This window comes from Tenrec ecaudatus, chromosome 10 (assembly GCF_050624435.1).
Source record: "Tenrec ecaudatus isolate mTenEca1 chromosome 10, mTenEca1.hap1, whole genome shotgun sequence".
Taxonomy (NCBI): domain Eukaryota; kingdom Metazoa; phylum Chordata; class Mammalia; order Afrosoricida; family Tenrecidae; genus Tenrec; species Tenrec ecaudatus.
The window spans coordinates 108,023,611-108,037,764 of record NC_134539.1 but is presented as its reverse complement, the minus strand read 5'-3'; the positions used below and the strand labels follow the sequence as shown (position 1 = coordinate 108,037,764).

Genomic DNA, 14,154 nt, shown 5'->3' with positions numbered 1-14,154 from the left:
ATCCCTGGGTGCCCACCTGATTCTGTAAGACCAGCTCTGGTGGAAGGGGGTCAGGACTCCCCAGATGGGTAAAGCATTCGGTGCAGGAACTGGAGAGAGCGCCGGCCTCCACTGAGCCCTGGAAGACTGGAGCCTGCCCTGCAGAGCAGAACCGTGACTGAAGCAGGAGGCAGCGGGCAGTTGAGAGGTCAGTGAAGTGCTTCGCTGTGCTGAACCCTGGCTGCCTGACCGCAAGCTGATAGCTGAACCTCTAGGTCGGCTTGGTCTCCCACAAAACAGGCCTGACCACCTGCCCTGCTGACTGCACCGCAGGATTTCTGGGGGGTGAGTAAGGGTTCGGGGTGGGAATGGGCTCTCTGAACCCATAAAGCTCCAGGCAGGCAGGAGGGGTGGTTGTGCTTGCCCATGATTTCAGCCTAAGAACCTTGTCTGATGACTGATGAGCTATATCCGGCCATTAGCTTTGAATTGTGACTAATTGCTTTTTAATGAAAAAAAAGATTTGCTTAATGTCTCATGACTCACACACACATGCCAAAAAAAAAAAAAAAACCTACCAACTCTCACTTTGAAAGACTTTGCAAGCCATGGCCTGTCCAGCTGCCAGAGCTGTGGGCAAGGTGGGGCAACCTCCTTCCTGAGGGCCCACAGTGGGTTCTGCGGGGCAAGTCTATGAAGAGCCAGTGCTGTTGATTCTGCAGCATCGCCACCCCATAGGACAGAGGAGCGCTGCCCCTATAGAACTTTCTCGGCTGTCAGCTTTGAGTAACAAACTGCTAGTCTTCTCCCACGGAGTGACTCCTAGGTGCAAGCAGTTGAGTTCCTAACCACTGAGCCACCGGGGGTCCCTTCGAGGCAGTGCAGGAGGCGGGTGAGGTGGGCCCTGACACACGCAGGCCAGAGCTCCCCCTGGAGCAAACCCAGGCCAGGCTGCGGGGCCAGAAAGCCCTGCCACCCATGAACATGGAGTGGGACCCAGCCGGCAGTGAAACTCTCATGGCAAATAGGCCACCAGGGAGACAGCATGGGGCAGGTGGAACTTGAGTTGGACCTTCCTTGTGCTGGAGGGTTCAGCTCAGTGAGAGCAGAGGCCCAGGAGGACAAGAGAGGACAGTTAACAGGGAGCCTGCCCTTGCCGGGCTGCCAGTCCACTGAGGAGAAAAGGAACTATACTCCTGAATATGCATACGAAGTCAAGGGCCAAAGGAAGCGCGTGGCTTCTATGCTGTTAGATGCTCTTGCGGCAGCCGCAGGTACGACACAGCAAGATGCCACCTGGTCCTGTGTCATCTTCATGAGTGTTGTCCTGCTGGAGTCCACGGTGGGAGCCGCTATGTACTTTGATTGGCTTCCAGCCTAAGGGACTCATCTCCCAGCACAATATTGGACAAGGTCGTGAGCCAGGGAGTTTGCTGTGGCTCATTTCCAGAAGAGGGTTATTAGGCCTCGCTTTGTACTCAGTCTTTGTCTGTCTGGACACGCTGCTGAATCCCATTGACTACAGGTGACACTCCTGGTCCTGAAATGCGAGTGGCATGGCTTCCAGCTTCGGAACAACATGCAAGCCTCTACGGTCAGCCGAACTGATAGGTATGGTGCTTTCATGGTGGTGGTGGTGATGGCTGCTGTCAAGCAGACCCCCAACTCATTGCTGCACTGTGGTTGATAGGGAAGAATTGCCCCCAAGCGTTTTCTTGGGTGTCATCTTTCTGGAAATAGATGACTAAGCCCTGTGTTCTACACCACCACTGGATGAGTCAACTGCCAAAGGCTTGGTTTGCAGCCAATCACAAACTACCAGTGCCACCTGGACCCCTGGTGTCTTGGTCACTTCCTTTGGGGGGCCTTCTGTGACACCCATTCTCCCACCCACCAGCCACACTGGCAGCTAGACTCCTAGCTCATGACAGCACAGTCCTCAAAGGCCACACTTGTCAGATAAAGGCCAGGCCCTTCACCCTGGCATCCAAGAGCCCTCCGAGTCTGGCCAACATTGCTGCCGCTACTCTTACAGCCGCCACACAGTTGCCTGGTGACCAAGTGTTACCGGACAATCAGTCCTACCCGGGATACACCAAACACTTCCAGACAAATGCCTTTGCCTAGCGGAGCCCCTGCCTCAAATGCTATCCAGACTTAGAACTGGGGTTTAAATAATAGCTTTAGGGGAGCCAGCCCCAACCCCAACTATAGAAGAATGCACTACAGAGGACAGCACTGACGGTACAGCTCAGGGAGAGGGGCACTTCTGATCAGAGCACCCAGGAGCAAAGGAAGAGGGATGGAAAGAGAGTGGAACACATCCTGGCCCACCAAGCCCGAGGATGATATTCCTGCTCAGAGCAGCCAATGCACACAGAGGACCAGAGGGCAGACCCCGCCACAAGACATGACATCCCTGACTGGCCCATAGTGCTTCGAGGGACAACAATGGAAGCACAGTGTGGGAATCCTGATCTGACTCCGCCACACCAGGACGAAATGCTAAGGGCTTACAAGAGAGCAGCAAGGGAGCAAAGCAATGAAGTCCCTAAGGAATCCAAAAAATAGACTTTGGGGCCAGGGCATGGCACCCCATCAGACTCAACCAGAAAACATACCTAAAGGTCAACAAACAGACTGGAACTATGTATAGGCTTTTCTTGACTTTTGTTGTTGGGTTTTTGTTTTCTTTTGTTGTCTTGTTTTTCTCCGCCTTGTTTTTGTGCTTTTTATTGTCTCTGTGTGTCTATCTAGATAATATAGGCTGGATAAACAATCCAGAGGAGAAAACAGCAGGCCCGATGGTTCCCGTAGGGACAAGGGAGAGGGGAGGCAGGGAAAGGAAATGTGTGTTAACAAAGCCAGGGACAAGGGAACAACAAATTATCTAAAATTGATGGTGAGGAGGGTGTAAGATGCCTGGTAGGGTGTGATCAAGGGCAATGTAACCGAGAGGAATTACTGAAACCTGAAGAAGGCCGAACATGACAGTGGAAAGTAAAAGGAAATAGAGGAAAGGACTAGGAGGCAAAGGGCATTTATAGAGGTCTAAATACAGGCACACATATATAAATATATTTATATATTATGATAGGGAAATAGATCTATGCACATATGTTTATATGTTAAGTATCAAGGTAGCAGACAGACATTGGGCCTCTACTCAAGTACTCCCTCAATGCAAGAACACTTTGTTCTAATAACCTGGCATTCTGTGATATTCACTGTTAGTCTGGGTACTTCAGAGAAACAAATCCACAGAAACTCATGTATAAGAGAGAGTTTTATATAAAGGTTAAATGTGCATCAAGAAAGCATCCCAACCCAGTGCTGCCTAAGCCCACAAATCCAACATTAACCCATATGTCCAACATCAATCCACAAAGTCCTCCTCCATCTCACAAAACACACCCAATGATGCCAACTGCAGGAGGAAAGCCGAGTCAGTGAATGTGTAAGCATCTCAGTGCTGGCAGGGGTCTCCACACAGCTGCTCCAGCATCCAGGGATGCATCAGGGTAGGTCCATGCGGCTTCTCCTTGGGAATGTCCTGCAGCAAGTGAGCCTTGCCAGCTGAAGCAGGGAACTGGCTAAGGCAGCTGCACCCTGGTCCAACCATCACAAAGCAAGAGACCTGAGAACTAGGAAGGCGAGGCTCATCAAGCCATTTATCTCTCCACTCTTCAATTAACCCCACATGTGTTTATCGGCCAGGTTGGCAAAATAAACTTTATCTCATTCACCTTGTTCTAGTACCCTGGCGTTCTGTGATGCTCATCTTCCCAACACAATCGCTAAGGACAAAATGGGTGCATAGCAAATGTGAAGAAAGTTGATGGTGCCCCGCTATCAAAAGATATAGCGTCGGGTCATAAAGGCTTGAAGACAAACAAGCGGCCATCTAACTCAGAAGCAACAAAGCCCACATGGAAGAAGCACACCAGCCTGTGTGATCATGAGGTGTCAATTGGATCAGGTATCAGGCACTAAAGACCCAAAACAAAAAGTCATATCAATGTGAATGAGGGGTAGTATGGACTGGAGACCCAAAGCCCATCTGTAGGCAGCTGGACATCCCATTACAGAAGGGTCACAAGGATGAGATGAGTCAGTCAGGGTGCAATATAGCACCAATGAAATATACAACTTTCCTCTAGTTCTTTAATGCTTCCTCCCCATCCCCCTCATTGTCATGATCCCAATTCTACCTTACAAATCTGGCTACACCAGAGCATGTACATGGGTACAGATCAGAGGTGGACCACAGAGAATCCAGGACAGATAAACCCCTCCTGACCAATAATGAGAGTAGAGCTATGAGGAAGGGGAAGGTGGGGGGAGAAAGGGGGAACCAATCACAATGATCTACAAATAACCCCCCTCCTGGGGAATGGACAACAGAAAAGTGGGTAAAGGGATACATCGGTCAGTGTAAGACATGAAAAAATAATAATAATTTATAAATTATCAAAGGTTCATGAGGGAGAGAGAGTGGGAGGGAGAGAGAGTGGCATGTTGGCTGCGGTCATTAGGAACAGATTAAAACTCTGCGGCTTCCTTCACTGTCGCCTGTATGAGAATGAGTCGCTCCCGCCTGGATCTTCGTGACTTCCCTTTTCCAGTGCTGGGAGTTCAGCAGCACATGGCAGTAGTGGACAGACTGCCCGCAATCAGGACTCTCAGTAGATGCTCAGTAAATGCGAGCCATGCGGCCTTGGGCTGGATACAGCTGAAACTTCTCAGCCATAGAATCTATTGCGTGCATTGGTCAGAACAAGCTAAGTTACGGTGTGATAACAAGCAGCCCCGACTCTCAGTGGCTTCAAATATCGAAGGCTTTACTTCTCAAGCACACAACATGCTCCTCACTGGTTGGTGAGGGTTCTACACTGCATTGCCCTCATTCAGGACCGGGACTGACAGAGCCTCCCCTCTCTGGAACATGGCAGGTGACTTGTGGCAGAGGACAGCAAGGAGGGTGAGGGTGTCAATTACATGTTGACTCTAAAAGGCTTCTGCCCAGAAGTGCCATGCTCTGCTTACGTTTCACCAGCCGCAGCACACGTGGAAAGTGCAGCCCTACTATGCGCTCATAAGGTCCGTGGGTGAGGTTGAGCAGTCTAGAAAAACAAAACCAGTGACACTCATCAACGTGTAAGAAAGATCTTTATATCAAAGAAGCAGCTCAGCCCAGTCTAACTCAAGTCCGTGGGTCAGATGCCAGCTGGAGGCCCCTCCAGATGTACACAGCTGCTGGCTGAGGAAGAAGGATTTCAAAGCTGGAAGCTGGGAGATCACAGATCGGAGGGTGCAGAGTCCCGTGGATCCAAGGTTGGCAGGAACATGTCAGAGTGCTGACAGCTCCCAATGTCAGCAGGCCACATGAGCTACCAAGCCCAGAAGCCAGACACAGGAGTCAGCAAGCAGGAAAGAGAAGAGGGGTGAGGAGGAGACCAGTTCTCCACAGCCTCTCTTATAAAATGGGCACACCCCCAAGGAGGCGTTGCCAGGTCTCCTGGTTGATAAGTTGGACCCCATCCATCAGAAGTTACTGGTGTAGCCAAGTTGGCACAAAACCTACCCATCACAATCAGGGCATTGGGAAGTGGTCCCAGTACCCAGCCAGTAGTCTAGCCCCTCATTTGAGGGGCCCGTTGGTCTTGAACATTTGGGTCCCTCCGGGATATGCAAGCAAAAGCAGTGAGTGGTTGGGAAAGTCAAACTGCAGGGCTGTGCTTTGCAGCAAGTCTTCCCAAGGCAGAGAGGCGTGTGTCTTATTGATGAAGGGGGCGGCTCTAGAAGAACGAGCTTTACTATCTGAAATCCAATCAGCGGAGCCAGGCAAATTCGTGGGATAGTGTCAGGCAGTTACATGATTCATAAAATCCCATTTCCAAAGAAACGGCATAACATGTCCCTAAGTTCATGGTTGCCCGGGTGCCTCAGAGTCAGGCCTGCCTGCACCCGGGCTCACCCTTTGGGAGTCTGGAAGGAAACGCGGTAGCGGTTGCCCTCCCTTAGAAGCCATGCTATGGCCATCCCTACCAAGCATGGGGACGGTATAGCGTGCCCTCGGATCCTTACAGGGATGCCGACTTGAGTCGGAACACATGATGAGCCAGCAAGGCCCTCGCCAAGCAAGGAGAAGAACCAGGGCTTCCAGGGAGGGGTTCTCTCTGGCTAAGTTGGCCAAGCCCCTCTGGCAGGAGCTGGCCGGCTGCATGCCTTCCCATCGAAGGCTTCCTGGGCTGTGCAGGGGCAGACACACACACTGCTGCACAGATGCTTCTTCAATGGCCCTGGACAGTGGTGACCACACAGCACCTGTCTTCCTTCATTGGGTGCCATCCACCTACCTTTCCTTCCCTGTTACCTGTCTTGCAGGTAGGTGCACTGTGAGAATCTAAGGTACCTCCAGTGTCCCAGGAGGGGAGAAGGGCACCTGGAGGAGGTCAGTACAGACATCACTATCCCCTGTCCTAGCTAATGAGCTGTGACCAGGGAGGATGCTATTGATAAAAGGCGACATAGTCACAAAACAAGGTCACCAGAGAGCTATTCCCTTTGACAGTGACCCTTGGGTGGGGACGCTTTCTCTAGAAGAGGAATGCAGGCAGGGGAGACCTTGCTATTGAGACATGTGGCTCAGCTTCTTTGGGAAGGGCTTTTCCAACAGGGAGGGTGAGCCAAGTCTAGGCGTCATGTTCTTAAAAACAATGGATCTGAAAGCTGAGCGTATAGTGGAGTCTTCTCCGCTCACTTGGAGTCCAGAGCCATCAGGTCTCTTGAGTGTCTGGAACCCAGGAGCCGGTGGCCAGGAAGCTTGGCTCTGGGTCTTTCCTTCTTTCGCTCTGTCTGCCTGTGCAACTAGCCTCCTGCAGGGTCTCTTCAAGAAGGCCCAGATTTGGAATCTGCCTGGTGAGTCCCGATTGCACCATTAGAGTGGGGTCCAAGTTAAGCGTTCATCAATGTGGTCCACACCAGCAAGCAGTACTTCAAAGTTGCCTGCCCCACAGAGCTGTCCAGGAAAAGGCTGACGCCAAGATCACATCAGGAATGTTCACTGGATAAAAGTCAAAGCAGCCCGTTGGGCAAAGAGCTTGATGATTACACTGCCTTCTTGTTGAGGTCCCTCCGGAGCATGACCAGAGCTGCCCCGACTGCAGCGTCCACATCCTGCCCAAAGGCCACTGGGAAAGGGAAAGCCCGCTGCACCTCCTGCTTCAGCACCTCGTTCCTGGACAGCGCACTCCCACTCCCAATCACCCGCTCCACGCCCCACGCTTTGAGCTGTTGGGCCGGGAGCATTGACTGCAGGTTCTGGACGATGCCCCGGCACAGGGCCCGGGTCACGTGGCCCAGGGAGAGGTCGGAGGAGGAGATTCTGGTCACTGAGGCCAGCTGGTCTGGCAGATGCCTCTCTCCCAGCACGGTTGGGGTGATGGTTAGGCAGGTGTCTTCTTGTTGAGCCGCTGCCTGGATCATATGGGAATACACTGAGGATTCTTCAATCCCCAGGCCTGTCAAAAGCAGAGTAGACCAATGTGAATTGTAAACACACACACACACACACACACACACACACACACACACCCCTTCACTGAGACTTGAGGCAGTACAGACTTCCCAGGTGGCAGGGGTAGATCAACTTGCTGCTTCCAGGTTCAGAGACAGAGAAAGTAAGACTAGGGCAGGGAACATCTGGGGAAACGGCTGTGATAGTCCACAGCCAAGGCCACGGGACAAAAGAGTGAGCTGCTTGCTGGTGGCTGCTTCAGAAGGTGGGAGGGAAAGAGGTGGTGTGGCCAGGTCTTTCGGGAGGAAACCCACTGGAACCTGGCAGGGGCAGAGATGGGACAAGCAAAGAGCCGCTCACTGTGTGAGCTCCACCTTACCTAGCTCTGCCATCCACTGAACCAGCATGTGGACGAACGTGGCCAACACATTGCCCCCATTGAGGGACGCCGCCACGCCCAGGTAGGACCTGTTGAAGTATGGGAAGTAGGCGACCGGAGCCGAGGGGTCTGGAGTCTGGACGGGCTGGAATCCTGAAGGCATGGAGGCTGCCAGCTGAACCGAGGTGCTGATGTTGAGAACTAGGGACCAAGGAGAGCAGAGGTCAGGGCTGGCGAGCTACCATGACTGTCACAAGTCAGAGCAGGGTTGGGGTAGAGTGTACTGATATTAAAAACAAGTCCACAAATTCTTGACTATGCTTCTTTCCAAGAGGCAGCGTCTAACTCCCCTCCCTTGAGGGTTGGGCTGGGCTTACTGACTTGCAATAAACTGGAGTGGGGTGGAGTGGACTGGAGTGGAATGAAGTGGAGTGGGGTGGGGTGGGGTGGGATGGGTGGGGTGGGTGGAGTGGAGTGGGGTGGGGTGGGTGGGGTGGAGTGGAGTGGGGTGGGGTGGGGTGGGGTGGGTGGGGTGGGTGGGGTGGAGTGGGGTGGGGTGGGATGGAGTGGGGTGGGGTGGGGTAGGGTGGGGTGGGGTGGGGTGGGGTGGAGTGGGGTGGAGTGGGGTGGAGTGGGATGGAGTGGAGTGGGGTGGAGTGGAGTTGAGTGAGGTGGGGTGCGGGGTGGGGTGGAGTGGGGTGGGGTGGGGTGGAGTGGAGTGGGGTGGAGTGGAGTGGAGTGAGGTGGGGTGGAGTGGGGTGGAGTGGGATGGAGTGGAGTGGAGTGGAGTGGAGTTGAGTGAGGTGGGGTGCGGTGGGGTGGAGTGGGGGTGGGTGGGGTGGGGTGGAGTGGGGGTGGGTGGGGTGGAGTGGAGTGGAGTTGAATGGGGTGGGGTGGAGGGGTGGTGGGGTGGGGTGGAGTGGGTGAGGTGGGGTGGAGTGGAGTGGAGTGGGATAGGACAGTGTGTGACTTCAGAGATGAGGTCATGCAGAAGCACTGCAGTTCCAGCCCTGGTTGCGCTCTGGCTCAGATCACTTGCTGTGGGCAAAGGGAGCTTCAAGGTCATGACTGTCCCTATGGAGAGGCCCACATGGCAAGGGACTGAGGCCTCCTGCCAACAGCCTTCTGAGCGAGCTTATTAGCAGAGCCTCCAGCCAGGCAACCTTCAGAAGCCTTCATCACAGGCACGTGAGAAGCCTTGCGTGAGCCAGAGCCACCCAGTGACTCCCAGAGTCCGTCCTAACCCTCAGAAACCACACGATGTAATCAATGCCTGTATTTAAACTGCAAAGTATTAGGGTCATTTGTTACACAGCGATCAATAGCTAATACAGTGAGCAAACCTGAGCACCCAGTATCTGATGCTCTGGAGCATAAGGGCCATCTCCCCCTCCTTTCCCAGGGGCATTTCAAAGGTATTCTTTCTCACCACCACCATCCCCCCCAGCCCCCACCCCCACAAGCAGGAGACATCTCCTCGAGCCAGCACAGAGAAGACAATTGTCCCAAGAGTCCTAGGATAGAGCCTATCCCAGCATCCTCTTCTCCGTTCCCCTTGAGTCTCGGTCAGTCTGTGAAAGCCAGACTATCTGAGGTCAGCATTCAATTGCCCACATCTTGGGGGTTGGAAAGGAACCCTGGTGGCACAGTAGTTAAAGAATCGGCTGCTAATTGAAAGGCCTGGAGTTCAAACCCACCAGCCACTCCATGGGAGAGCGAAGTGTCCGTCTGCTTCTGTAGAAATGCATAGTCCTAGGAAACCCGGTGGAAGCCTTTCCGCTTGGTCTCATTAGGTCACTTATGAGTTGGCATCAACTCAGTGGCAATGGGCAGGGGTTAGATGAAAGCAGAGCCCAATGTCTTAGAGAGCCAATAACAGTTACCTGGCCGTATCCATCAAGGTTTATTGGCACACAGTCCCACTCATGTGTTGGCTTATTGTCTATAGCTGCCTTCACCCTACAACTGCTGAGTTGTTATGAAGCCAGAGAATCTAAAAGATTTGCCCTATAACCCTCTACAGAAAAAGTTTGCCAACTCCCTGCCCTAAGCCATCACCTCCGCCTCATTAGGGTGTCTCTCTCCCTGAATAGAGAAAAGACTCTACACTTCAAATCAGATATGATCTATTCTATCAACAAGCCACGCCCTAACAAAACCCTAACTGGCTCATCTGGGTCCTCAGTCATGGAGCTGAACAGAAACCAGCCAAGTGCAAACAGTATCTTCATCCCTGGCCCTGCAAGGTGGGTGGACACAGATTTGGACCAATCTGCCCATGACCAGGGAGAAAACCTGCCCTGCTGGACCATAAGCCCCTGAGCAGAGAGTTTCACCAGCAGGGATGGAGAGAGCCTTTCCACCTGGCAGAACACTGTGACCACCAGGGGCTGGGGGTGCCCCTCAGACCTGGACCCAGAGCTGATGCCCACTTGCAATTACCTGCATCTGTCCTCTGGGCCATGCAGGAATAGACGGAGGCCTGGAGATCCCCCAAGGCCACTCCCACCTCTGTCCCCTTTGGGATTTCAAACCACGTATGAGAAGTCCGGCCTGCCACGCTGCCAGGCTCGACAATGTCCGGGAGCAGGTGGACAGGAAAGCCTGAGGCCTTCAGCCTGCAAGAAAGGAGCAGATGCCTTGTGTGTGCCTGGCATTTGTGTCCCTGTCATTTCCAGAAGCCTTGACAAAGGAGAGAGCGACGGGATGTGCACACGAGGAGGGGGACCAGAGCCAAGTGCGTTTTCAAAACAATGAGCCAGACATAGGCTTGGACTTTGGACATTAGTTTTCAAAAGCTGGGGGGATTCAGCTTCCGGGGGAGGTGGAGTCCAAACAACTCGTGTAAATAGCAGGGTGAGGATGGGTTAGCTAAAAGCCAAAGAGCATGGGAATCCCAACCTCCTGTGTTTGAAGCAAACACAGACTACAAGGGGAAGCTGCCTGGGTTTGGGTGCAAAGGTATATAGTTGGTTAGGCGAGCCCAAGCCTAACTCAGAGCCATCAGCCTCTGAAGGCCAAACACACTGGTTCCTCGCTCGGGATTAGTGAATACCAAGCTATCCACTTGATGGGAAGTGCTAGGAATCTTTTACCTCAACTACCAGCTGCTCTGTTGAGTTCTGTTCTTCCCAAAGCTCACAATCTGAGCCCTAAAGGCGTAAACGTATAGGGCACCGGGCGTCTGGATCTGAAAAGGCAAATAATGATTTCAAAAGAACTTGGCAGGCGTCCTTCCAGCCTACCACCGCAACGTCTTAACCTTATTGTAAAACAGGTAAAAAAGTGCAGGTCCCCGAGAACTGGGGCGCCCACCACAGTCTGGGCTACAGTGGAGAAGGAGCAGAAGAGCAGGGGGCAGTGGGTAGGGCCCCCAGTCCATGGTCTCGATTGCAGCAGGGCCAATGTACGTGACTGGGCATTGGGCCTGGTCCCTGGCTTCTCGCAGTCCTTGGGAGTCTCTGGGGGGGTGGGGTTGTTACTGATCTAAAAGTTGGCATCCAGCAGCCCTGCAAAGAAAAGGCCTGGCCTACAGAACACACTGAATGCCCAAAATCCATTTGCAGAGAGACTCCACAGGGACCAAGGCCCCATTGAATTCCCTCGGGCCATTGAGCAGGGACGCAAAAAGCCCAGAAAATGAAATGATGGACATACAATTAGGTTAACATTTAACATTTCATCATTTGTTGTCCCTTTTAACCCATTCTTAATTTGTCCTTTTGAATGTATGGTTTCTCTGTATCTGAAATCTAGAAAATGCAACTCGCCAGAGACAGTAACTAGATTCATAGTTTCTCAGCGTTCTGACAGGGGGCGCTAGAGGGAAAGGGGGAGCGACTAATAATGGGTACCAAAATGAAGAAAGTTCTGCGATTGATGTAGTGGTGCTTACAAACTCTTTTTGAGATGCTCAAGGATTGGCTCGTACGGTGTGTGAATTACATGCCAAGGAAACGGTTTCCCAGGCAGAAGGGAGGACGGCCTGGCAATACGCTCCCTGAAGATTCCAGCTGAGAAAGGCCCTGGAGTCAATCTGCTCCGTAGCACGTGAGATTACTAGGAGTTGGGAATCACTGGTCAGTAGCGGACTTTGGAGTTTGGGAGTATGTTTGTCTCTTTGCTTTAAGTCTTCCCCAAATGGGAAGTGCCCCACCACCCACCCCACCACCCCCAAGGCAGCTCCTGCTCTAGAGCAGTGGTTCTCAACCTGTGGGTCGCGACCCCTTTGGGGGCCAAGCGACCCTTTCACAGGGGTCGCCTGATTCATAATAGTAGCAAAATGACAGTGATGCAGTAGCAATGAAAATAAGTTTATGGTTGGGGTCACCACCACATGAGGAACTGTATGAGAGGGTCGAGGCGTTTGGAAGGCTGAGACCCACTGCTCTGGAGGCGCACCGGGACCCACTCACATCCCCAAGTTCACACTCACATCCCCAAGTTCCACTTTTGGCTCCAAGTGTTGAAGTAGCCCCAGCTGGCGGCATTCTGGTCCGACATCAAGGGTCTTGGCAGGCCACACAGCATGGCGACCACATAGTCCTGGATGGTGCCCGCCGCATCGTAGGGGCTTAGGAACTCTGGGCTGTGGGCATGCCAGAAACAACGCAGCAGGGTTTAACATTGCCTCGGACGCGTTTGCGGCACCGGGCTGTGGGCAGTGGGTACTAAATGGGGCATCAGCTGAGAAGCAGCCAGAACGCCACATGCCGTGGCCAGCTGGGCCTCCCGGGAGGAGGCTCTCCCAGCCACTGGGTGCTGGGAGCTGGCAGGCGCAGCGCTGGGGGAGGGATTGATGGGCGATTCACTGTGCCTGGAAAAGCAAGATGCAGGCTGCTCTCAGCAGCCCTGAGCCTGGACCCCACTGTGAACTTAGCATGCGACCTTTGGCAAATCATCTGCCCTCTCTGACCCCTTCTCCCCACGACCCTCCAGTGGCCAATGGAAAGCCCTTGGGGAAGCTTGTTGAAGAACAAGTCCAAGTCTCATGAATGGGTCCTAGGCCAGGCTTCACTCCACAGGGCTCAGTCCGTCCAGCAGTTGGAGCTACAGCCTCCTGTCAGCTCACCTTCCCCTGGAAATCCAGCATCCAAGTCACCACCAGGAGCCTTTACCTATTTTTCAAAAGCCAGAAGATGGTTGAACAGCCAAATCCGGTGGCCACGCTGAGGTGGGACTCAGGTTGGGGTAGAGAAGCCAGGAAGCCACTGCTACACCGGCCATCCTGCCAGGTGACCAGGTGGCTCACGGTCCTGGACTCGAACATGGGGGTGGTCCTTCCCTCTGTCCATTCACAGCCTGGAACAAAGCAGATCACCAACAAAGGATGAGCAGACCAACCGACCAGGTGCCAGCAGGTGCTGAGACGGCTCTGCTAACGAGTTCACAACAAGCAGAGTCACTCTGGGTTGACGCTCCGATCACACACATGAATCCGAGATTGGAGGGCCTGGAGTTCGTACCTAACCTCACCCTGTAACAGCTGGGAAAGTCACTTCTTCCACTTGTCACACTCTGTCTACGCTTCTTTGTAGCATACCCTTTAAGTTGAAGTCTTAGTTACCAAGGGCTGCTAGACCAGAAACACACAGGTGCCTTGGAAGGGCAAAATAATCCATCCATCTTTGCACAGTTTAGGAGACTAGAAGTCAAAATTCAGGTTCTAGAGGCTTCCAGCAATGCCAAGGGGGCATTCCTGGGTTTGTAGATGCACCTGGCTCCATCGTCTATCTTCCCCTTCCCCCTGCATAGGTTCTGTGTCTATTCTCCAACCTTTATGACTCAGGCGTGATTAGATTTAGGACCCACCCCACTCAGCCATGACCGGCACAGCATAGCAAAGAAAACTCTGTTGCTACACAGGATCACATTGGTCAAGATGCCAGTACAAATTTAAGGGTGGATGTGGGACACAGTTCAATCCATAACAGTTGATATTGTATCTCCTCTCTGTCTTCCAAAAGTCTCCATCTTCCAACCCTCCTCGTCATATTATCCGAGCTTTTTAAAAAGTTTATTTTGTCTTTCTTTCTGTTTTTAAAGAAAAACACATTCTATGTAGTTGTACATCATCCATCTCATCAAATCAGTGATATCGAGTTAAACCCCCACAAATGTGTTTCTTTTGTTTTCCCTCCGACCCGCCCTCCCTTCATAAGTTCCCGCCCCTCCCCTGTCCCTGCCCCGCCCCCATCACTGACTTCTGGTAGTCTTTGAAGTCTTAACCGCAGGTGGGAAAACCACTTTTCTTTCTCTTTGTTTTTCTTATAATAAT

At 52.7% G+C, this 14,154-nt stretch overlaps 1 protein-coding gene across 1 annotated transcript in view; it reads right to left on the bottom strand.

Annotated features, from left to right (window-relative positions):
- Positions 1 to 5,140: 5,140 nt before the first annotated feature.
- Positions 5,141 to 14,154, bottom strand: part of SHPK (sedoheptulokinase) — a 28,225-nt gene continuing 19,211 nt past the window's right edge. Inside the window, exons 3-7 of the mRNA XM_075561182.1 lie at positions 12,995 to 13,178; positions 12,313 to 12,465; positions 10,320 to 10,495; positions 7,878 to 8,078; positions 5,141 to 7,502 (exon numbers count right to left, since the gene is read on the bottom strand). Of these exons, the coding sequence (XP_075417297.1) occupies positions 7,090 to 7,502; positions 7,878 to 8,078; positions 10,320 to 10,495; positions 12,313 to 12,465; positions 12,995 to 13,178 (1,127 nt within the window). The 3' untranslated portion in view covers positions 5,141 to 7,089. The remainder of the gene's footprint in view (positions 7,503 to 7,877; positions 8,079 to 10,319; positions 10,496 to 12,312; positions 12,466 to 12,994; positions 13,179 to 14,154) is intronic.